At 44.1% G+C, this 25,461-nt stretch overlaps 1 protein-coding gene across 2 annotated transcripts in view; it reads left to right on the top strand.

The window, feature by feature from the left end:
• Positions 1–6,285: 6,285 nt before the first annotated feature.
• znrf3 (zinc and ring finger 3) overlaps positions 6,286–25,461 on the top strand; it is a 68,782-nt gene continuing 49,606 nt past the window's right edge. For both annotated transcript variants that reach the window (XM_075467380.1, XM_075467379.1), the window contains exon 1: positions 6,286–6,725. In XM_075467380.1, the coding sequence (XP_075323495.1) occupies positions 6,495–6,725 (231 nt within the window). In that variant the 5' untranslated portion in view covers positions 6,286–6,494. The remainder of the gene's footprint in view (positions 6,726–25,461) is intronic.

Here is a 25,461-nt window from a genome sequence, read left to right as displayed (position 1 = left end):
GGAAAAAGAAAGATATAAACTCAACCATACGCACACCGAAAGAGAAATGTTTTTAACCTGGATTTAAAAGTGCTCACAGTTGTGGCTGATTTCAGTTCTGCTGGTAGTTTGTTCCAGTTGTGTGCAGCATAACAGCTAAAAGCTGCTTCACCGTGTCTAGTTTGAACTCTGAGCTCCACTATCTGACCTGAGTCAGCAGATCTCAGAGCTCTACTGGGTTTATACTCTGCTAGCATGTCATTCATGTATTCTGGACCTAAACCATTCTGTGATTTGTAGACGAGTAGCTGAACTTTAAAATCTATTCTGTATCTGACCGGGAGCCGATGTAAAGACTTGAGAACTGGGGTGATGTGATCTGATCTCTTTGTTCTGGTTAAAACTCGGGCTGCAGCGTTCTGAATGAGCTGCAGCTGTTTGAGACTCTTTTGGGGGAGTCCAGTCAGAAGACCGTTACAGTAGTCAAGTCTGTTGGAGATGAAAGCATGAATCAGCTTCTCCTGATCTGTTTGGGACATGAAACCTTTAATTCTGGATATGTTCTTAAAGGCGGGGTAGGGGATCTTTTTCTGGAACATTTTTTGACATATTGCTTGAAATACTCTTCACACCCTCATTGCAACCAATTAATTAAAAGTTTTGACACAAATATGAAAAGTTTTAGTGGCCTCTAGAACGTACAATCTAGGAAAAACAGTATCCAATCATTGTGAACGGACCGTTCACAATGATTGGATTCTGATGCCGTCTATCAAACTGCAATCTGCTCCTCCCTCCCCCTCCCCCTCCTTCCCCCTCCTTCCCCCTCCTTCCCCCTGTGCGCGTACCCTGCTCCGTGAACGAAGCTTGGCAGGAAGCTAAACTAGAGCCAGCTTGGCTAGCACCTAGCATTATTAAACATATAGTTAGCATAAACTAAATACTAAATACGACAACGATCGATGCTTGCTGTCAGAACAGCGCTCGTGCACCTTCGTGCTCGTGCGCGTTCATGTACTCTAGAGGCGTGCCTTCGGGGGGAAAGTGAAGAAAAGGGTTGGGACTTTTGACCTGTGTATTTTCAAAATGCAGCTTCGCTGGACTCAAAATCCAGGATCTCCTACCCTACCTTTAAGTTGATAAAAGGCTGATTTGGTGACTCATTTGATATGATTGTTGAAGGTCAGGTCTGAGTCTATCAGCACGCCAAGGTTCCGGACTTGGTCTTTAGTTTCTAGAGACAGTGACTCAAGATGTTTACTGACAGCAAACCTCTTCTCTTTGTTGCCAAACACAATGACCTCAGTTTTTTCTTGATTTAACTGAAGGAAATTTTGGTTCATCCACTTTTTGACTTGCTCTAAGCAGTCGCACAATGACTCTATAGGACTGCAGTCATCTGGAGACAGTGCGAGATATATGTGTCATCTGCATAGCTGTGGTAGTTGACTTTAGAGTTCTTCAGAATTTGACCCAGAGGCAGCATGTATAGAGTGAACAGAAGGGGTTCCAAGAACTGACCCCTGAGGAACTCCACATCTCATAGCCACTCGATCAGATTGATTACTTCCAATAGTGACAAAATAACTCCGCTCCTCCAAGCAGGACCTGAACCATTCTAGGACTGTCCCGCTGAGTCCTGCCCAGGTTTCCAACCTGTTCAGCAGTATACTGTGATCCACAGTGTCAAATGCAGCACTGAGATCCAACAGGACCAGAACTGACACCTTGCCTGAGTCAGTGTTCAACCTTATGTCATTTAACACTTTAATAAGAGCCGTTTCTGTACTGTGGTTAGGTCGGAAGCCTGACTGAAATTTGTCAAGGAGTCCACTGGAGTTCAAGAAGTTACTGAGTTGATTAAAAACCACTTTCTCAACAATCTTGGCTATAAAAGGAAGATTTGAGATGGGTCTGTAGTTGGTTAAAATGGAAGCATCCAATGTTGTCTTTTTTAGGAGTGGCTTGATGGCAGCTACTTTTAAGGGTTTAGGAAACGTGCCTGATTGAAGTGAGCAGTTTATTATTTGCTGCAAATCTGTTTGGACAGAGCTTACAATAGTTTTAAAGAAGTCAGATGGCATTGTGTCAAGACAGGATGTCGATGGTTTACAGTAAGATGCTGGACTGTTTCTTCTATGGTTTTTTGGTCAACTGTATTGAATTCTGACATCATAGTTGATTGATTCCTAGGTGGTTTTAAGGATTGCATCATTTTATTATTTTGCTCATTTTTGTTGATATTTAGCCTTATAGATTTGATTTTTTTCATTAAAAAAACAAGCAAATTCATTGCATTTTTCTGTGGAACAGAGTTCTGAGACTATCTGTTTTGGGGGGGTTGTCAGCTTATTAACCATAGCAAACAGAGCACGAGTGTTGTTGATGTTCTTATTAATCATTTCAGATAAGTGTTGCTGTCTAGCCCGGAGTAACCCATGGTCAAAATTACAAAGACTTTGTTTGTAGAGGTCATGGTGAATTTGAAGTTTGAAATGTTATTCTTGAATTGTTTAACTATTTGCCTACAGAAACTTTCATAGAGCTAATGCCTCCCCATCTCCACATGTGGTGAATAAAAGAAAAATAAACTGCATTTATATAGCACAGTTCTTGTCTTGTTCACAGCACAAAATGCTTTGCAGTACAAGCTGCATTCACCCTGCACGCACATTCGTACTACACCTTTTTATAGAACTAACTAAATACAAATCCCTATGATATATGTATTTACACCATAATAACCCAGCTTGTATAACAGCATTTAGGGAAATGTGGGATTTGGTATCTTGCCTTAGGACACTTTGACATGTGGAATGATGAAGCCACCACTTCTCTACTTCCTGAGTGATGACTACGATGACTATGAGAAGCTCTTTTTACACCCAATAAATGACCCAAACTGACCAGTTGGTCTCAACTGAGAGATGATCTACTAGGTTAGTTTATACATATGTAGATATGTACACACACACATATATATATATATATATATATATATATATACATATATATATTTATATATACACATATGTGCACATACATATGTATACATTGTTCTATTTTCAATGCAAATCTCTGCTACTTGTATAGTTTTAACTCAGCATGAACAGTTTGTTTGGAAATATATTTAGGGAGAGTTTGACTTAAAGACAAGAAATGGAGGAACCGTGCATCACATTTTAAATCCTATCTATCAGTCGATGGATTCTACCCAAGCACAGATGGTAAATGAAAGACCCCAGAAATCCACCTTTTTGGCATTGAACTGCCAACAATTGGTCTAGAAAGCCCTCCTCATGTCCAGTTCTCCCACAGTCTAAACAAGCAGACAGCTGATTCTTCTCAGTGTGGCCTGAGTTTAGACATTGGTGTAGAGAGACTGGGGCGTCAGGAGAAGATTCACAGCTGCCGGTGATTAAATATTAGACCATTTGCCAAGGAGAGAAGCATGAATATTTGGTATATTTTTCAATTGTGATCGGTATTAACCCATTTAATGATCTAAAAAGTCACCAAACACTCACCATGTCCACTTTAGATCATCTCAAAAGTAAATATTTAAGTCAAGCTGATTAGAGGAAACTGTAGGAGTAAAGATGGAGTGTTAGGAAGTGAGTGTGGATTGAAAACTTGGTGCAGCCAGCAGAGGGCAGACTTGCTATGAAAGAAGAGTATGTTCTCCAGTGAGTAATTGGATCACCATTACTTGTTGCCCTAATGCTTTCTGAGGTCCATAATGAGCTGATAATGTAAATCTAATTCAGTTTCATCACTGAGTCTACAGGCTTTGCAACTTCAATTTCCCATTAGTTACATATGTATTCAAGCAGAGTCGTAATGTGCCTCTATTACACGAGTGCGTAGGGGGTGGGAGTCACAGAAGAGTGTCACAAGGCAGCAATGGGACATGTGGTGTGGATCAGGATTCATAAAACCCGAGTGACGTCCGATGTGATCTGTAAATTATTCTTGAGCTGGAGGCGCAGAAGAACTTCTTAAGATTTGGCTTTGAATTGTTTTCCTCCCTTTTTTTTCTTTTGAGTCCAAACACATGTTGACCATCACGCTTTCTTCCAGAGACAGCAGCATTCTTGACCTAAAAAGTCCTCACAGTTGGTTTTCATAATCACACTGCCACACATCTGACAGCAAGATGAAACCTTGTTTTCTGGGCTTTTCTTTTCTTTTTTTTTGGAGGAGATTGGTCTGTTTTGAGAGCTCACTTCAGTTAAAATACAAAAAAAACAAGAACTCTCAAGAACTCTTTCATGCATAACTGCTCTATAATATTAAAAAAAAGGGACGTCTTTGCATTTGAAACGAGAGAATGCACTAGACTACTTTTATCCAGTAGCCTGTGCTGAATATAAAACAATGCATCATCCCTTGCATGGTACCATGAGCTCCTTTCATTATTTGCGCACAAACATTTCAGTCACGTCTTTTTTTTCGTTGTTGTTGCAATGAAAAGATGCACGTCGATCTATTCTTTCAGTGTCACGTCAAAGCACACTGTTCCTCTTTGCAAACACACAATGACGCCTCACACATGCTGAAAGGAAAGGCGCCAGGCAGAAGACGCTCTCGCAGGAACGGGTCAGTATGGAAGTCACACAATAGGCCCCATTATCTTCCGCAGTAAATAACAGCAACCGTTTGTTTCAAAGAGAAATGCAGGATATGCCTGCGTGCTTTCATAAGAAGATAAAGACGGTGATCTTTAAACGCCTGATGAGTATTACACCTGCTCCACCCGGGCCGCTCGTTGGAGTTTCTGCAGATAGAAATGATGCCAAATTGCAATTCAGACAAGCCGAGCTTTGTAAAACGCCTGAAATCATTTGGGATTAGATTGTCAGGCCTGTTTGGATGATGACAGCTTTTTCTGTCTACAGACTGACTGCATGATGGGATCAAGTGAACGGGCCTGACAGCAGCTCACAGAAAGACTGAAAACACCTACAAAAGTATTTGAATCAGAAAGAAATGTATGATTATGTGTGAATTAGAAATGGACTTTTCTTGAGTTGAGTATGGTGGGTTCCAACATTGTTTTTTTTGTTTTTGTTGTTGTTTTTTGTGCTAAAGCAGGGTGCTTGCTCTTTTTCCAAATTAAAATTCCAGACTTTTTCCAGACTTTTTTAAAACTGATACTTTTTTTCCCCAAGACCTTAACTTCATGTACTTGTAACTTGTGTGCCTACTGCCTACTTCATTGGTTGAGATTGTACCAACTGTGTTTATTAGAAATGTTAATTTTTATAGGCTAGTATTCAATGAACAAATGCATTATTCACAGTAAATTATGCTTTTACTGATGAAAACGTTTCAAAACAGGAAAATCACAAGTACATGAATTTCACATCAAACAAGTGTCACAAAAACTATCTATATAAAAAAAAAATGAATGGATGGATGAATGTATGCAGAATTCAGTCTCTTCACTCACATCTCATCCCATTAGGCTAATACAGTACGTGACCAGTTAGTGAAATTATAGTTTTATAGCCTACCTTCCTATTTCTCATTTCACAATGCCTTTGAGCATACTGTAAAATTCTACCATACATTTATTTTCCATACTTTATTAAGACTTTCACACAACATTCAAGACTTTTCAAGGTCTGGAAAACAGTGCTTCAAAATTCCATACTTATTAAGACTTTCAAGACTTGCGCATGCACCCTGTAAAGTGATTGTAATTAGAGATGACAACATCCTCGTGACATTCTCTAAGCGTGCCTTTCCCTTGATTTAAGTGCTGCAAAGAGCCAAAGGAAAACACAAACGTCAGAGAACTACATTTGGAGCCGGTAGGTGTGATTGAAAAAAAAAAAATTAGCCCGGGTAAATCATGAAGCGTCCTGAAGAGGGTAGTGTTTGTTTTAAGGTGGAACCGCCGCTGAAAGCGTGATAAGCTGTAGCAGAAAGCCCCGCGTGGCGGCAGGGGGCTCGAGCCGAGCCGCATTTACTTCATGCTCAACTCAAGAGACTCAGTTGACGGAAAAGTTAACGTGTTACTTGAAGTTTTAGCAAAACAATAAGCCCCTTTCAGCGCGAGCCGATGTCCTCGGTGCCTCCTTAACTGAGTGCTGGCACTTCAGAGTGGGGAGTGCAAAGGAGAGGGTCAGAAAGAGTGGTGGGTGGGGATATAAACCCTTTTGGAAGAGAGGAAAAAAAAAACAAAAAAAAAAAAAATCACGTGTTTAGAGATCAAAGGAGATCCGCTTTGTAGAGGAGGAGGAGGAGGAGGGTGAGAAAGAAAGAAAGAGGGAGCGAGGGAGCGAGGGAGGGAGGGAGAAAGCGAGGCTGCGTTTGAGGCAATGTAATTGACAAGGCTCGCAGTGGTGAAATAAACACGCTTCAGCCCAGGCTCAGCATTTATTGCACAATTCGGACTCCTTTGAGGCATCGCCCGCAGCGCGCGCAGAGACCTGATTTCAATTACCTTCAACCTGATTAATTAATCCGTGAGAAATTATGTCCCGATCGCCGCAGATCCAGCCGGCAAGATGATGATTTTACCAAGGAGAGGCTCAGATCGTGTGCCCGACTCGGTGGTCCTGGTGATCTCGCTGATCGCCGCTTCTCTCGGTGCCGCTTTCGCTAAGGATACAGCCTTTGTGGAAGTGGTGCTGTTCGAGTCCAGTCCCAATGGAGATTATACTACTTACACGACTGGCTTGCAGGGACGGTTCTCCAAAGCTGGAGCCACTATCAGCGCGGAGGGGGAGATCGTTCAAGTACGTGTAAAGTGTCCTTTTTTTTTTCTCTCTCTCTCTCTCTCTCTCTCTCTCTCTCTCTCTCACCGGAGAACGGCGAGCAGCAGTCCCGGGCAACAGTAGTGGGACTCGGGCTGTTGTTTTACCAAGCTGCCCTCCTTCAAACTTTTTCCACGGGGGGTGTTTGGGGGGGGGGGAGTGGGTTGACAAGAGTTGTACATGCTTGCGTGTTGCGTGTGTGTGCGTGCGCGCGTGTGTGTGCGTGTGCGCGCGCGTGTGTGTGCGCGCGCGTGTGTGTGTGTGCAGGCAGTGTGTGAGGATGGTACTAAGCTCGCAAGCATATGCGGTCACAAGATGGCTCCTATCTTGTGGAATTCATTCACAGGGAAAACATGCTCTTGCAAGTTATTTTGTTGATGTCTGGAGATCACTTTGTGCGCACTTTTCAGGTAATTGCCCACAGCCAGGAACACGCGCATTTGGGAACTGTTTTCCAGAAATGATAACCCCCCCCTCCCCCCCCCCCGGATCGCCTTAAAAAAAAAGTTTTTCAAGTTTTTCCAAAGCAGATTTTTTTACGCAAAGCATCCCCCTACCGCCACCCACCCCCAACAGCAATAACGAAGCTCTTATTTGTGTCTAGTTTGGACGTCTCACGGGTTTCAGCTTTGGCGTTTTAGCGCTTTAAAACCCCTAAAAGTTGGTCTCGGTAGTGATGTCCGTGTACCTATAGCCTGTAGACACGTCTCGCCGCTGGCGTAGCGACTGTCTGCAGCTTTCTGCAGCTTTCTGCTTGGAAGTAGTGCGTTATGTTTTTTTTTTTGTTTTACACGCCACTGTTTTTAGCGGACGTGAACAAAAATGAAGGATCCGGCGGAAAAAGAGCACCTTTTTTGAGAGTCCACCTCTTATTTCCTGGTCCCAAAACGTGACAAGTGCGCTTGGATCAGCCGTCCCAGCCCTAGACTGAGTAGAAGGCACACAAATATGAGCTTTGCCTCGGCGCAAAGTGTTTATTTGAATGTTTAATAGGTTAATTCTTCCCTAATCTATTTGGCCCCTGATTGTAAGGCAGTAAAGAGTTCGGCTCTCGTCATGTGCCATTCTTTAATGATGCATTTCCTGACCTTTAACACGATCTGCCAGGTCCCTGGGATGCACTGGTCTCTCAGTTCCTTTTGCATAAGTTGAAGCCTCTTGAATATAATTTGGCTTTCGTAATGGCATGCATTCACCCTTTGAAGATCCATCTTATTTATTTGAAGTTGGCTGTAAAAACTCAGAGGGCCTCTATTGTACTGTAATGAAGTAAATTTGGGTGTAGTTTGTGACTGATATTAGAGCAGATCTATGGCCTTGTGACTGTCTAGACACATTTCACTTATGAATGGGTTTTAGTGTAAAGTTGATTATCAGCTGGTCAGAAGATGAATCATGAATCCTAAACTGGGACTGCAGAAAGCAGCAGGGAGTTGGGACTGTGTAAAAGCCAGGAGCTGCACAAGTTTAAGGCGTTTGTATGTTTGATCAAGTTCACCCGCACCGTGATGGCAGATCAAGCGTGGCGCTGATGGACTTGTATGCAAGAAAACCTCAGTCGTCTTCTGCCACTCTCCACCGTGAGCCAACACATGCTGCAGCCTGAGAGCTCTGCGTCAGGGCTGCACCGGCCTCGCTTCTGTGTGCACGTCTGCCACTTGGTTTCCCCTAAAGCCGACGGCTCTTGACGTGAAAAGGAAGGCGAGGTGTAGCGACGGAAAAGGAGGAGATGCTCAAAAACGAGGCCTGCTTTCTACACAGAGATGGTCATTCGGCGCCACGCGCTGACCGCACAGCAATGTCGGACCTCGGCTTTACATCAAAAACCGCATCTATTTAGGTCTGCTTTCTTTGCAAACATAGCTGCTGACCACTCTGCGACGGCTTATATTTTGTCAGGCTATAATGAGGGGCAGCTTGTCCTGCACACACACCACTGCCTTAAACTTCGCATAGCGTATTCTACCAAAGATTTCTACAAGTTAGAACTGATAGTGAATGACAACCTGACCAGTATATTTTTTAAACTGGTCTCATATTCCTTGCGTTTAGATCCAGTAGTGTGTACACGACGCTACAGTAACATTTCGGGTATAATTCCTGTGGTCTTTTATTCAAGAATTAGGAATTTTGTGCGTTCGGTTGTTGGCTGTGACCCGTGCGGCAGTTACACTTGACTGCTTTTGATATCAAAGTTTTTCTGTTTGGTGAATAAGCAGCTTGACTAAACCTGAGGTTTAGGGAGCCTCCCAGACCTCTCTTCTGGTGTTTAATCCGAGCCCTTAGGAGGTTTGTATTACTGTGTGTGCCTGTGTGTGTGTGTGTGTGTGTGTGTGTGTGTGTGTGTGTAGTGGTGGCCAGACCTCAGCAGGTATGGGTTCAAATACAGGGGAAAGGGGGGGGGGCTTGGCACCATTCCTGAGCAAAGACTTGACCACCATCACCACTTGCACGCTCCCAACTCGCCTTTTCTAATTCCCTAAAGCTAACACCGCTCCAGCTCTGCCAGAGGAGCGCAAAAAAAGTGGCACACGCTGTAGGGGCCAAAAATAATAAATTAAGTTAATTTGCCTCTTGCTCTCTTCTGCGGGGTGGGGAGGCACGGTGACGCAGATCTGCCCGCAGTGCCAAACCCCCAAGTCCCCCGATTGCCTCAGCTCAGCTCTGTGATAGCATGGTGATACATGTCTCCTTTAAATCACTCTATCAGGACGTCGGACTGTGTGTGGAGGGAGGGGGGGGGTCAACTATCGGTGCCGACTTTAGGAGAGTGCTTGCGGCAGCTCGAAGACGCAGAGCTGCTAGTCGTCTTTGTTTTCACATCTCGTGCCAGATTTGAATTCTCTCTGTTCGGAGTGCTATAATGGAAAAAGTGCCAGAGTGCGTTTTGCTCCAAGGGATTAAGTTGGGGAAGCCCGAAGCGGAGAAAATCGATATGTATTCCACACTGGCATATGCTGCCAAAAGCCAGCAGACACTACCACTAGATTAACTGGTAATTCAGTGTCAGCGATTGCCCAAGGTGCACCGTAAAGATCTGTCATCGCCGTGTTTTTTGTTTTTTTTCTTCTTTTCTTTTGCATCATTGTTGGCAGCACTTGCACAGCTGATTAGAGCAGGTGCGATGCGAAGGGCATCGCTATCTGTCACTCATCATTTCTGTAATGTCTCTCCCGTGCCAAGTCGTCTTTCCTGTCGCGAGATGAGCTGCAGTGCTCTGCACGCGTTCACATCTGCCTCTGATTTCCAGCGGGCCTGTGCTGTCAGCGTGTGAGTGCCGAGCCGAAGGCAGGGACGTGGCAGGGGCACTGAGAGCACCAGATGGAACTCGTAGTGTTGTCGGCCAGATGCAGAGGGAATCGTGTGGCTTTTGCCTACTTCCTCTCCGAGGGGACACGGAGCATCCCCTAAATCCAGCATCAGAAAGGGGAAGAGGCTCCAGTTCTCCCCCCACATCCACGAGCCGCTTTACCTTTTGAGCTTCATCTCCCTGGCTGTGAAGTGCTGGGAGACTCCATGTAGTGTTTTGTTTTTCCTTTGAGAATGTCCGTTTTCTTCCCTGATTTGGATGTGTAAGGGGAAAGTGGTGGTTTTCAGCTAAGACAACGATGCGCTTAAATGCTGGAGCTCCTACCTTGCAGCTGGCAGGAGTTGTGTCGCGCTGCATTTAGACTATAATGAGAGCTTTAGTGGTTTAAGGCATCCAGCGCGCTTTCTCACCACAGCCTGGAAACCCCAAGAGGCCATAATGGGCCGGTCCCAGACGGTAGGTGCCAGGGACCGGGCCACTCCCAGCGCCAAAGCAACAGTAGCCGTACACAAACTCTGGTTTAAAAAGGTTAAAAGCGCTGCTCTCTACTTTTTTCCATTTATTGGCTTGGCGGTCGCAGCTGTATTTTAAGTGCTATCGTCTCTTAACCGCCACCCTGCTTCTCTTTCATGTCCCAGCCAAAGTAATTTGAGGCTGCATTTCTCCTCTTTTTGGAATAGAACAGGCTAAACTGTTTTTCTCTTTCTCTTGCTTAACAACCCCCCCCCCACCCCACCCCCGGACACAGACTCACCCCCTACTTCCACTCTGGTGTTTTTAGATCCAGCCAATACTTTGTTGCGCGTCCTAGATTGCATGTGAATGACTTGAAGTGCTGCCCACAACAAATCGGCGTGCACTGATGATTTGTCTCACATTGTATCGGGGTGCCGTGGTGGCATGCATTTGTTGTTATTGTAACATTGGAAGCCCCAGTCTTGGCCAGATGAACGTTCTTGAAGCGTCTGCGCTTTCCAGCCAACGCTGTGGGGAAAAAAGCGGCTAATTTATTGAAGCTTTAATGCTCGGTAGTGCCACCTGCTGATTAGCTTTGAGTTTTGAGAAAGAATGCAGTAGATGTCTGCAACACTGTGCACCAGTGTTTAATTTCTTTTTATCTAATGTTCCAGTTGTCTTGTATATATATTTGTAACTGTTTATTAAAAGCCCTGTTTGAGGCCTATTTTTGCTTTCAGCCCCTTCTTTTTTTTTACTTTTAAAGCTACCAGTAAAAACTTCAATACAAAGATCTTGCCAGATTAGTTGACGCAATTTCAAGATGATGCCACACTGGTGTCATCTCCTCCATGACAACGCTTTGGGGCTGTGATGTCATTTCCAGGCTCGCCTCTCTCCTGCCGTGTCGTTGATTGGGATGATGAACATAAAAGTTAGAAGTCTATTGATCGTTCTCTTTTTAGGGAACACCAAATGTCCCCCGCACGTGAACATCAGAGATTTCCGGGAGTATGCGAGGACATTTCAGTCATTTTCCACAGATGCTGTTCACACGAGCACTTCTCAGTGAGGCGCAGTCTCCCGGCTGAAAATCCACCGATGGGATGCAGGGAGTGTCTGTGTGGAGCTCACAGCAGGCAGAATGGGACGCAGATGGTCTTGGTTGTGTTATGTCGAGAAAACGGTTCACATGGGCTGTTTTTATTTATTTATTTATTTATATTTTTACATTTTTATCCATTCCACATTTGAACTGACGAGCAAGTGGAAAGCCAAATGCATCTCAGCAGCAACTCCACCAGTACGCCTACTCGCCGTAAACACTACCTGCTGCATTCACGGATGAGCTCAGTCGGCGAATCTATCCGAGATTTTGCTCGGGAGCCGGAGGGAAAATCTCTGGAGCACACCTGAGTGTTTCAGGATAGTAGTGCGTGTACAAAACTCTAACCTACTCTACCTTTTCAAATTGTTTAATTTAGCAGAACAACAGCTAAAGAATGTTTGAGTGTAATTATTTTACAGTGATTATAAAACCGGACCAAAAGCCGTGCATTTGGGAGGAGGAACCAGCTAATATGTGGATTTAAAAAAAATAAAATAAAATATCTTTTACTGCAAGTTGTGGCAGCATCATTTCTGATACAACCACACAACAGGTCTGTCCACAAAAACACTGAACACCTAACTCCCTGTTGCATCACTGGACTCTTCCTCAGACTTCTTCACACTGGATAATGCTGGTTTTCCTGCCCCTGCCTCTTTTGCCTCTCTCAGCCTTCCGCTCCCACTCAGCACAACACTCCACCTCCAACACCTGCATGTTTGTACTGGTGGCCCCAGTAGCTATGCTAGTTTCCAGAGGGTTGAATGGCTGAAAAGATTTTTGATGTTCCGCTTCAGTCAATGCGTCCGCTTTCTCTCCAGCATCCAGGCCTCTCCCAGGGGAGCTCTGCCCCCCCCCCCCAAATCACAGAAGTGTGTGACACTTCTGTGATTTGGAAATATTAGCTCAGCTTTTCTCTGAGGTTTTAATAATTTATTTTTTATTTTTTTTCTTCTGACGGGTTCTGACAAATGCACCATAAGATAATATCTCACTTATGCGCGGGGGGGGGGGTTTCTCGTTGTCCTGTCTCGGGTTACTTTTTGAAGCACAGTGAATGACAACTCAAAGATGAAAAAGAGTCCGGAGTGGGTTTTCCACTCTCTGAATAGACCCTGGTGTGTCTGCTTGCATTTGATGAGATGGCGCTAAAAGGCCCAGTCCATCCAGACATCCCACATTTTTATGCACTGACACATGGGGTCTGCAAAACAAAGGCCAAGGGGTCGAGGGTTATGGAATGACAATGCCCGCAGTAGCTCATCCAGGCGGAGGCATCCTTTGTTGTCGGCCAGGAATGTGCTGACTAACCATGGAAGGCCACAATGCCAGCCTCCCTTTTTTGTTGTACTTGTTTTATTTATTTATTTATTTATTATTTTCCTTCAAGGTAGTTGTGCAGGGAGTCGTACTCACTCTGGTCTCCTTCTCCTCCTCTTTCCATGAGTAATCTCACATCTTTTCCCCATCGGTCGTCGTGCTGCTCGCATTTGTTTTCATGAAAGGAAAGGTCTTATCGCCGATCTTCCCCACTCAGTTCAAGAACACTGGGTTCAAAGTTCTGTCTTTTGTATACATCATTACATAATGCATCTAAAAAAAAAAAAATGCTGCAGGAAGATCCTGCCCCCGTGTTATTTTTGACGCAAACATATTTTTTGTCTACTGGTTTTGTGCACATGTTCATCCTAATGTTAGTGTTCTCAGGGGCGGTCCTAGAGGCGGGCCGACCGGGCAGGCGCCCGGGACGGCATCGCGGGGTGAAAAAAAATAAAAAATAAATAAAATAAAAAAAACGATCCAAAAAAAATAAAATAAAAAAATTGTTTTTTTTATTGATATTGGAGGTGTTTCTACGTGCCAGATGGCGACGAACATGGTATCAATAATAGTACTAATAGGAAAGTGAAGAAGACAGAATGAGCCAGCACAGTATTGTAGGTGGTGATGGACCAAATGGGTGAAAACGGAGAAGGAAATAATGACAGGTCAGTCTGCTAACCTAATACTACACTGCACTGATGCTCCCACCGCAACGCACAGTGAAGTGCAACATCTCACTGTGAGCAGTAGGGGGGTTGGGGGCACCAGCACCCGGTTTCGCCCGGGGCGTAAATAAGTGTCGGACCGCCACTGAGTGTTCTCCTAACAGCCCTTCTGTCAGAAACCCTGCAATTTTTGTCTTCCTTTTAATGGAATTTCTACACACCTACGGGTGCCAGATTGGGACAAATCAGTTTCAGGTTGAGCCCCCCCTCCTCTTCACTATGCTCACCGGTTTATGTCCGTGTAGGTGGTTGGTTCAGTAATGAGGAAGATCCAGGATGTAACGCAATGGGGCCAGAGGTATGATGGATTGAACTTGCTTGGTCAGATGAGAACAAGCTGGGTGATCTCTGCTCTCGTTTTCTTTTTTCCCCTCCTGAGCATGTTGTGCGTCTCCAGAGTAAAGATATATCACTACATCTTCCCTCCTCCTCTTGTTGTTAAAGATGTGCCCTAGATTTTTTTTTTTTTTTTTTTTTTTTTCAGATGAAAAATGTGCTTCTTTTTTATGTGGTCCCCTAGCATCAGGGGTATAATGAAGGTATTTGGGACACAGGGTTTTATATTTATTTCATTTTGTGTCTTATATGCTGAAAGAATATCCTTGCAGAGTCTGATATTATTTTTTTTTTAAGGATTAAAGCTCATTTTGTTCAGTGTAGCTGCAGCCAAGCATAACTTGAGTCGCCAACTTTGTTGTCATAAGAGCAAGATCTTTGCCAGATTTAACTCGCCGGCTTCTATCAGGTCAGGGGAAAGTTTTTTGTTTTTTTTCCTTTTCATGTATCTGTATGATATAGTACCATGCCGGCACTCTCTCCAGCCCCTGGACCCTGAACAGGGGAGTGGCCTGCGAGGCTGGTTGAATAGCTGCCGGGAGTCGTGCTGCGGGTGTAAACCACATGAATGTGCCGCTTGAGCAGATAGGATCAGGCGAGGCGGGGAGGCCTGGGAGGCCGCGGCGCTCGGCACAGCTCCGCGTGCTAACATCAAAGGCAGAGCTGAAGGGGGTGGAGGAGGAGGAGGGGGAGGGGGAGGGGGAGGGGGTGGAGAAGAGGGAGAGAGCGAAGGCTGGGCCAAACTCTTCAAAGGCCTCTATGACTAATGCCGACCCTGATATGCAGTGCTGCAAAACTGAATGATGATGTAATTGCAGGCCTTGGAGCTAAATCCACTCCCATACAAATAAAGGTGGAGGTATTCCCTTGCTCAAGCATGATGAGAAAAATACCTCAAGTGTTAAAGTCGAAGCCAGAAGGTTGAACACCTTGGGGGGAGATGTTGGGTTAGGTCACCGTGCTACCGCAAAGATCCGGGTGGAAAAAAAAAAAGTTCAGTTTTTTTTTTTTTGTTTGTTTTCACAGAAAAAGTGTAAATGGATTTAATGATTCCAGTCGATTGTTTGATCCGTGAGGCGTCTCCAAAGTACACAACAGGTGGACCAGAGTTGACTCTGTTCTTTGTAAAGTTTATACAGGGCTTGTGTTTATGTGTGTGTGTGAGTGTGTACACGTACTTCCCTCGTAATGCGTGTTCAACCATGCATGACCACAGATCCTTTCAAAGTACCCCCATGATCATCAGGCTGATAACTCATTGACAGCTCCCATGACAGCAGAGAGAGCTGCTCTCTTCAAGAGAGTGTCTCCCTTGTCGAGAGCACATGACAATAATTCACTGTTGCTGATTCACTTTTACCAAAGGCCATTTGCATGCCTCTGAAGTTCTCTTTTTCCTCATCCTCGTTTGGCGATTGCGTGTCTCTTTTGATGTTGAATTGCCAATAAACACCAGCACTTTTGTTTATTTGGAGTTTGAGCCGAAGGCCGGCCTTTAATCCGGAAGTCGGAGCTGCAGCGCAAAGCTTTTGTTGCCGTTTGAGGAGAGTGGAGACCCCTTGTTTCCAGCACGGAGAGACCGTCGCCCTTCGCAACAATCAAGCAGAATCATCCAGCTGATCGTTCTACTCGGAGGAACGGCGGCGAAGCACAGTTCATACCAAAGCATCCATCCGAGGCTTCAAATTACTGTCCTTTTCAGTTCTCCTCTCGACGTGCTGTTCGGGCCATTGTTCGGTTTTAAAATGTCAGGAAAAATACTCAAAACAAAGCCAGATTGCTTTTGTTTCGGTGTCAGTTTGCAGGTGCTCTGCACCTTTCTGAACGCTGCTCGACGAAAACCGCAGCTGAACTTCATGCTGAGGGTGAAGAGAGGCAGCCCAAACCTTTCAGCCGCTGCTATTGTGCAGAACATTGTGGGATATGCAACAAAATATAAAGGGAAATCACTGAAGGAAAACGCTGTCAGAGGTGGGATTATATGAGTCTGTATGGAACTAGTTAATGCAGTTGTATGTAAGAAATGTGCTCCATTTAAAAAGGACAGTTTAATGAACAGGATTCACAATAAATGAGATGTAGTTGGTATCTTTGAATATGTTCCAAGACTGTGATTAGTTTGTCTAATTGAAGTGACATTTTCTGTCATGCAGATTGTGCTCAATTTCTTTCCATTCCCACCTTCTGAACCCACTTGGCTCCTTGCGAACTTAATTTCACGTTAAAGGTCAGGACAATTACTCCTGGCCAGCTGTGCCCGTTTCTTTGTCTTTGCGATCTATCTGTTCACCTCGCATGTTGCCGTCAGCATACTGCATACACTACAGGTCATGGAGATGAGTGAAAAAATTAGAAGGAACGATCGCATTCTTTCTGTGTTGTAGAGTGGACTACACCCCCAGTATTTTCCTCCTGAGTCCTGCTCCTACATCGCATGTCGCAGCGAAAGCACTTTTAATTTTCAGCTACTTTTGAAATGGCTAAAGAGGCCTTTGTCAGCCTCTGTGTCACTTTGGGCAGTCTGTTCAAACACACTTGGCTCACTAATGAGAAGTTGTCCTTGGACATGTCAGGGAGTCTAGTTTCTCAGAATGCTGTTATAAGAGAAAGGAGAGATGGAGTGGGAGAGGATGGGAATGACAGAAAAAGACAGGCCAGTGCAGCCCTTTGTATCCCACAGGCATGTGACAAAGTCAAACTGTCACCCCAGGGTGACGTGCATCCCGCAGGCATTTCAAAGTAAACCTCTCAGGGAATTTGGCTTGGAGATTTTAACAGTGGCCTTACCGTACAGTTTAAAGCACCATTCTTTTTTTTTTTTAATATATATTGGATGCAGGAGCTTTTGAAATTTGCATGCTGAGAATGCATTTTTGTACTTGAATGCATTTGTGAGCTTTTGGGGTGCTCATAGGTTGATTTAGTTGTTTGCTTTCCTTGCTAAGATGGCTTCTAGTTTCACAACAGACATAGATGAACCAAAATGTAAAATAATGCACCTGCATATCTCAATCTCTGGTGCCTACTTCTATTAAAAGTTTTGTTTCACAAGAAACTCCTGCATGTGTAAAACCTGAATTATCTGACACGGCTTTCTTGAGTTTTGCAGCTGTAACAAAATAATTTGGTTTTGGAGTATATCATATCATTCACCATAGCAGGTAAAAAGTTGGACATAGGAAGTGGAGTGTGTTCAGTCAGAGGCTTCTTCGGCTCAGCTGCAACACATTACAGATGACCATACACAATTAAAGCTTTTAAAGTTTAAAGGGATCAAACTTCAATATTACTTCAATATTTTAAATGGCCTTTGGGATAAATAAAGTATTTTTCAATTTTATTAAGAGTATTGCAAAGACATTACAGGAGTGTATATTACAGTGTGGTAAAACTCGACATGACAGAACGTGTTTTCTTCACAACTGCAGCTTAAATTCTAAGTCATCAGCACGTCGATGTCCTATGTCTTCATGCGTGGTCCTGCGTGATGATGTCCACTTTCCACGTCTAGGATACACTTACACAGGGCAAGGAGGGAATGGCAGAATTTGCTAATCTAATCTACAGACCTTTGTGGCTCTCTTTATGCAAGAGATTGCCTGTTCAATACTCGTCCTGGACAATGTTTTAAACGGTCAATATACTTTTTTTTTTTTTTTTTTTTTAACTTCCAACTTGCAGTTCCTTCATTTTCTAGCACCCACAAACGGTTAGCATTAATGTTCTTGGCTAGCTTTGCATGACATACTTGGTTACAGTTTGAATATTTTTATGACTCCCGGCATGTCTCATGAACACTGCCACAACAGCCAAGGAACACATTACCATCTCCCAGTTTACAACCATAGACTAGGGCACTACTACGTTTGGTATAAGTGGACAAATGTATAGATTACACAGACTGGGCTGCAGGAGAGGCTTTATAAAAATGCTTTGCAGTGTTTTTGTTTTTTTTGTTTTTTTTGTTTTTTTTTTAAAGGACTTCACTCTCACTTTCACATGGTGCTCTTGTGGCCACAAGCACAACAGATATCTACTCTAGTCTTGATGCTATCTTCATACTTGGCATTCAACTCTCCCAGGAGGAGTGTGCAATTACAAATCTGCATCCATTGGTTAAAATCCTAAAAACCCATCTGTGAAAAGTGGGAACGAGTCAGTCCATTTGTTCTAATGCCGTTTTTAGTTTGAATCTGAATTGGATCTGCTTAGAGTTTTTTTTTTTTTTTTTTCTTTTTGCTAATTTTCTACAATGGCTTCTTAGTCCACCAAGGTTTTCCTCTAGCACTGCTATCAAAGAATAACAAGAGGATGGTGACAATGATATAGCAAGGTAATCATTTCTCAATGTTTCAGGATTTGATTTTACACGAGCCACCCCTGTGGTCCAGTTTGAGCTACTGCCCTTTTTGTAATCTCTTTTGTGTATTTATGTCAGCTTTTCTGTAGTATTACCTGAAGCTACGCTCGTGGACAGAGGATTTAGTTTGGTACAGATGCATAAACGCGTCATAATTATTGTTTTGTTGGAACTGGATTTTGCATCGACAATGATAATGAGAAAGTTTCAGAATTTAAATTGATGTGTAGAGTTCTGGTGCATCAAGGAAAACTTGGTCGTTTTTGCAATTCACCCCATGTCAATCGGTCGCGGTTGCTTATTTATTAAAAGCTTGAGTTGTGGATCAGTTGACCCACAATTTCATTCCACCTAATGGCAGCGTCCCATGTAGTTTCCCATGCTGAGGCCCAGAACGGCAAATAGGACTACATATCCCTACTCGTCCTTTTTTTTTTCTTTTCCTGCCTTTCACAAGTTCTCTCTGCTCTCCTCTCTCTGTTTCGGCATTGGGGGCAGGGTGTATAAATGTGAGACCACACATGCTGTGTCAATGTTTGCTGGAATAATTAGAGACAATGTGGGCCAATAACGGGAGGAGTGCAGTAACCTGAACTCACTTTGTTCTGCCCCGACAGCAACACAAAAGCCATTCACAGAAGCACAGATCTGCAGGCTCGGAACAGAAACAACTGCCCTCTCAGCCAGTGTTGTGCACGGCGAGGAGGATCAGCGGGTAAATGGATTGGTTTCTATTGGGACTCCTCGCACCTCATTTTGTGTGCCAGCTCAAAGTGATGCTGATGTCACTCTAAAGGCCTTTTAAGCACAGCCTGTACATCCCTGTCACCTCCACCGCCCCCCTCCCAAAAAAAAAAAACCCTACCCCTTGTCACCCTCCCCAGTCATCCAACACATGTCCCTGGCTTAGAGGGCCCTCTTTAACTAGAGGATATCCGGCCGCTCGGTATGCAAAGAGCCTGTGGATTCCTGACACGAGTGCTGGAGCTGGATTCAGAGGTGACTTTCAGCGTAGCCAGACAACTGTTGGATTAGCAGGACACTTTGCATTGACTCCGCGCCAATAAGAGGCAGCCGGGCCAGGAGCAGGGTGTACTGGGTTAAATGCAGGCTGTTTAGACTGTTTTTGCTGCATTTTCCGTGTGTTACATTTTACACATAGCAGGTGTGCCTGTTTCATGCATGATTTGATGGGAATCGCAGAAGGAGTTTCAGTTTTAGAATGAATGAAAATGAATTTACAGTGTGGAACGAAAATATGACTCAGGAAGGAACCCAGGGAGCAAAAGCCTGCAACAAGGACAGAATTTTTTTATTATTATTTTTTTTTTTATCCTAAAATATCTCCACAAATCTAAGTATCATTTAAGCTGCTGGTGTTTCCCTGGCTGTAGCTGAGTGACCCGTGGCTGTGCTCTCACCCCTTAGTGGACCAACTGGTTTGTCCCCATCGGTGTCCGTTTTGAAAGGGGACACCGCTATGGGATGCATACATCCCCCGGAGGTCGCTGGTGTCATTGTGGCACCTGTCCCCTTCACTCTCGGCCCGTGTCAACAGCTCAGATTTATTTACATTCACTGTCTTCTGTTTTTTTTTCTGTTTTTTTTTTTTTTTTAGCTTGTTTTTTTTTTTTTTTTTTTTTTTTAAATCCAACTCACTGACATGGAGCCGACAGCGGATCGGTTCGTCTGATCTGGATGCTTGTCGGATGATAAAGCTTATTTTTGCTTAAGGTATTTCTTGCAATAACTTGAACGTTCAAAGGTCTCACTCGAAATGAGCTGCAGAAATGTTAAAGGAAAAAAAAACCTTGTTTCTTCATGTGCATTTATTCTGCTTCTCCTGCTTCCATATGTACAGGGGCTGGTGTCAACGTGGTTCCAGTTACTTTGTGTTTGTTGCGAATCTCAAGAGGACAATTAGAAAAAAGATATACTTCTTATTACAGTTTAAAGGTTTTTCCCTACAGAGTTGAGTGGTCTAATTAATTTGTTTTTATGGCCACTTATGTTTATAATTTTTCCGCTTACACTGACTCTGCATTCCCAACTTAGATTTTCTTTTCTTCCACACAGTGTTCTCCCTCTAATCATTTTCATTCTCTCTTCTCCCACCCATCCCCTTCTCGCTTTCCTCCCTATATCTGCCCCTCCCTCTTTTATTTCGCTGTCTCTTTCCTTCTCTTTCCGTTCCACCGGGCTGATGTACTCCTGGTTGGCAATGTGTTCCTCATCACAGCTTGTGTTTCCTCTTATCTGCAGTTCTTTTATCAGTGGCCACCACACATGCCCGAGAGAGAGAGGAGTGGGGGGGCTGATGCTATCAGCAGGTGGAGATTTCACCACAAGGGCTCAGGGGCCCAGTGTGGCCGAAAGAGGGCCAGGCCGGAAAGCGTCTGAGACAAAGATCCTGCAGTGTAATTTCTGAGCTCCACTGTCTTTCAACTGTCTGTATTTTTGAATGCAGTGGCATACGGGGGCTTTTCCTTGACTTTTCCAGAAAGGGTTTGCTTGACAAACATCAGTGCGTGTCTTTTGTTTTTTCTCTCATGAACTTAAAGCTGTGTTTGCTCATGCTCACTATTCAGTCTATTCACCACGTGCAGCGGTTCTGATGAATATCGGTGTGCATCAGTCTGCAATCACAGTTTCAAAAAGTGGTGTCCCTGCCTGTTTGAAACACTTTGCTGTGAACTCAGTCCTGGGATTCAACTACAACAAGTGCTCTTCAGGGAGGATGCTGTTGAAATATTCAAAAGTGTTGCTGGTTTTCTCTTTGAACTTACCTTTCATAATACTGCTGCGGGACCGGCAAAAGGTATAATTTCATGTGCAGTCAATGACAACCCATATTTGAGATCATCCCTTCCTGGGATTTCTAAAAAGCTTTTTGAATTGTGTGTTTAATTGATATCCAACACCGGTCGGTGTGTGGTAACAGTTTAGGTGCGGTCGTCACCACAAAATGAACAAATCCTCGACAGGGAGGGAAGGAGAGCAGGGGTGAAAGGATAGAACGGCGGGTAAACTAAAGCACAGGCTCACAAAAGCCTAAAATGATATCGCTGGTGGATATCTGGATGCTTGGGATGCCATGGATGGCTGCTGTACACTTTTGGCTTTGTCTTTGCAGGGATGAATAGAGGCCTCTGTGGTAGTGATGACAGGTTTCTCCGGGCTGGGCCCTGGCTGGCTGGCAGACTAGGTGCTGGAGGTCTGGAGACTTAATCTCTCCCATAGGGGCAGTGCAGAAGCCCGCCAAGGGGATGCTGGTCATCATGATTCTCCCTACAAAAGACACTCTGTTCTCTGTCCTTGTTATTGTGACGCACTCGTTACACTAATAAACCCAGGTTTAGGTGGGCGCTAAGGGCCCGCAGCACCATCTGTATCTTCACCTGTCTTTTGATGTTTTTACACGGTTATCTGTTTTAGATGAATAGTTTTGCTCAGTGCTGGTTTGACGGCAGCTTTACGATGTCTAGTCCTGCCTAACTTAGCTCTAAACCTGCTCAAACGAGTAGTGAACTGAAAAATCAGCACCTGTGCTCCAGTCTGTGCCAGTTTTATCCCCAGAGAACAATTTAGGTTGCTGTTAAGACTCCACTTGACTGAGATCACCACTGAAGCAAGGCTGCAAGGCAACAAGAAAAAGCACAAACACCATTTCTTTGTTTTAAAGTAAGCCTGTTAATTTCGATTAATTGGCAGTGAGTGCTGTGCTAAATGATTCTCCTATAGTCACAGGTATTTGTCAACTATGGCTCCGATCAGCATTTATGGGAACACGACACCTGGATGCACACACCAATTCTCTGTGAGGGTGCTACAGTCTGATATACAAGAGTGGGAGCAGCCACTTTTCTGTCCAGCCAGCCATCCTTCCATTTTCTATACCTGCCATTGGCCAAGAGGTGGGGTACACCCTGAACAGGTTGCCAGTCCTTCACAAGCAGCTCGCATTTTCCTCACAGAAACGCCCATTTACGGAAGGTTATGGCTCACATGGAGGCATTGAAAGCGATCGGTTTAAAGATTTTGAATCTCATGCTCTTATAGTGAAGCAGAAGAGGGTGTATTTGAGGCAAAAAGGCTGCCATGGCCATCACAAGAGGTTTAATCATTCTTCATTCTGCTAAATACAGCATCACTGAGCTGGCCAAAACAGGCGTGAGGCAAACCTGCTTCTTACTGGACTGTTTGTCTAACGTTTTAACACAACGTGCATCGTTTATGCTTTAACAAGCACTCATGGGGACTCTGATGGCTCAGGCTAGCTGTGGTCTTTTTATTTATTTCTTTTTAAATCTATTTATTTCTTTTAATTATTAACTAAACAAGTAGAAGCTGTAAATGGTCCAAAAAGAACATTGGGCCTCCGCACGTGATGCATGAAGAATGAGAGCTCTCCCAGACCCTTCACATGCCCTCCTGGTTTATCCCGACTGCCCATCTTGAAGAATCACAGAGCCTCTTTGATCCAAATGCTGTCCTCCCAGCTGGGAAGCCATGGGGATGCAAGCAGCCCTTTTGGTCTCCCATTTCAAGTCACACATTCTTTCCTAAGGACCCAGAGGTCCTGACCCATAGCTGCAATGGAATTTCATATGCAAAAATAGGCCCGACTTGCCAGGCTGTTTGAATGTACACTCAACCTCTTTTTAGCAGTCATTATCCTTAGTTCCACTGGGTGTCATCCTCAAGGTGCCACGAAAGAGATGAGTTCATTATGACTGACAAAAGCTCTCTTACGTTTGTCTTCTTCATTCCATTTGATATTTTCATGAGATTATATTTAACCAATGCATAAATACAGCACCACAGTGCAAACAGCTCAAAGCCACCACTTTGATACGAGATTTTCCAAAATGCGGGGAATTCTGCTATATTGCATTGTTTATATTTGTTGCCTTGCATGTTACCAAGTCCACAAATTCTTTTGTATTAGACGTTTGGCAAACAGAAAAAGTTCCAGTTGGCACTTTGAGGACATCCTGCCTGAATTATTGAAAGTTTGCATAGTTTCTGTAGCTCGTTTATGTTTCTTAGAGGCAGTGTTTGCCATAGCCCTCCAAAGAAGGACTATCAAACCTACAGTTCTCTCAGAAGTGCAGCCAACTGCCCCAGAGGTCACAGCTGGCTAAGTGGTTCCTTGTTCCTAATAGAAAACAAATCAAATAATATGGATCCCCAGGGGTTTATAGCACTACAGTCATGGACTCTGGGGCAGATAAATCTCTTTCGAATATATCCAAATGTGTGGATATGTGAGGAAGACATCGGCTTCAACTGTAATTTGTAACGTGCCAAAGTAAGTCGAGTATAGAGGGAGGATAGAACTGTCCTTTCGACTGTGAAGTGACCCGATCTTTAGATGGTCATTACCTTTTCAAAGCCCCCGCCCTGCCAATGCTGCAGACAGGAAATGCTTGTGTGTAAAGCAGGTTTGATGTTTAACTCTTAAGCGGCGGCCATCCCCAGGGTCTGCTTATTCCCAGCCCTCAACTCTTCCTCCCGTTTTCTCTTTCGGGCTCGGTCAATTTCTACCTCTGGCAGCGCAACCAGTGAGAACAGGAGGAACAATACTGCGTTTGTGCACCGCTCTGCACTTGGCCTGCTGCTAAACAAATGTTCAGAGGAATTCTAGTAGCTGGCCTTGCCCCTGGGCCCAGGCTGATCCCACAGTGACTTCATAAACACTCTCTGGGGTGATCAAAAGAACAAATCACCCTTTATATGGTTGCTATAAGGTAATGGAATTATTTCCACGCCAATTAAAATGTACTTTTCCCTCTCTCTTGTCCTCGTGTAGATTATTTATTGCCCTTGCTGCAGAAATAGAAATGTTCTGTTGCCCAGAGCATAAACATACACTTATGGGGCTATGCAAGCTTTGAAAGGGGTGAGGTGAAAAGACATTGCGGTCGGATTTATTCCTCTTTCTCTGACTACACCTGCCACTAATATTATGGTAATGCTTGACAGGGTAGGTTAGATGTTTCCTGTCAAAAATAATTGGTTTATTTTATTGTTGTCGGGTTATGTTATTTTCCTTTTTCAATGATTATTACCGAGTTGGGTTAGAAAACACTGAAAAAGCCCCTCAAAATCAACCCTCCCACAGTGGAATGTGTGAAATCCACAGACTTTGTCCTCAGGCAGTGCTGTGGGTTGAGACTCAATGGATGACACGGATCCACACCCAGACCTTCTGTTCATGTGGCTCTGACATGTCTCATAAAGGATAAAAGCAAGGGCAATAAGATCACAATTTTAAAATGGTGTTCCCCATCACTTCGGATTGGCCACATATAACCACAATCCTTTGTTATGTAGTAATTCTGCATGTGACTATTACTACCTACATTAAGCAGGACCTAAGCTAGAATACTCCAGAATCTGAATCCAAGAAGACACTCGGTACATCTTTTTGCTTAATTCCACCTCACCTCCTCACACCTGCATTCTCCACCATCTGAGCGGGGCCTCATCTTAACACCTATCAGCCCTCTTTTTCACCCCACCATCCAGTGACGGAGGCAGCTACTGAAGGAACCTCGGCACCACCACCGCCGCCCCTCCCCGACCTTTCTCTCTGTCTCTTTACCGCCCGCCTGCACAATAGCCCCGCTCGGCAGAGGTCCAAGAACACTGTTTGTCCGATCACCACTAAAGCCCCACCCCCCTTTTATTAGTGTATGTGGAGGGACAGTTCGGTTTGTGTGGAGGCTTGTGTGTACACACTGTTGTTCAAGCAGCCAGAAGGAGGTGTGGCTGAATCGTTATGGTAACTGAAATTCGGGGGGCTAACTGGATGCCTACTTTGGAATTGCTAAATGAAAGGAGTTATGTAGAGCATCCAAGATTGTGGTAATATGCCTGCATAAATGATATTGGGGGTGCTTCTAAGCTTTTGATGGTAAAACGAACAACAAACTCTTAAATCCCTTTTTGAAACTATTACCAACGCAAAAACTGAACAACTGCGCAATAAAACGTATTGCTCAGTCTGTGTGAAAGGTGTGAGCCTCATTTACCAAAGGATGGATCAGTTTTAGATGTATTTGGAGACGGTTGTTTTGTCCCAACCTGCAGTATTA

This window comes from Odontesthes bonariensis, chromosome 6 (genome assembly GCF_027942865.1).
Source record: "Odontesthes bonariensis isolate fOdoBon6 chromosome 6, fOdoBon6.hap1, whole genome shotgun sequence".
NCBI lineage: Eukaryota > Metazoa > Chordata > Actinopteri > Atheriniformes > Atherinopsidae > Odontesthes > Odontesthes bonariensis.
This window is presented reverse-complemented; position numbering and strand designations above follow the sequence as displayed.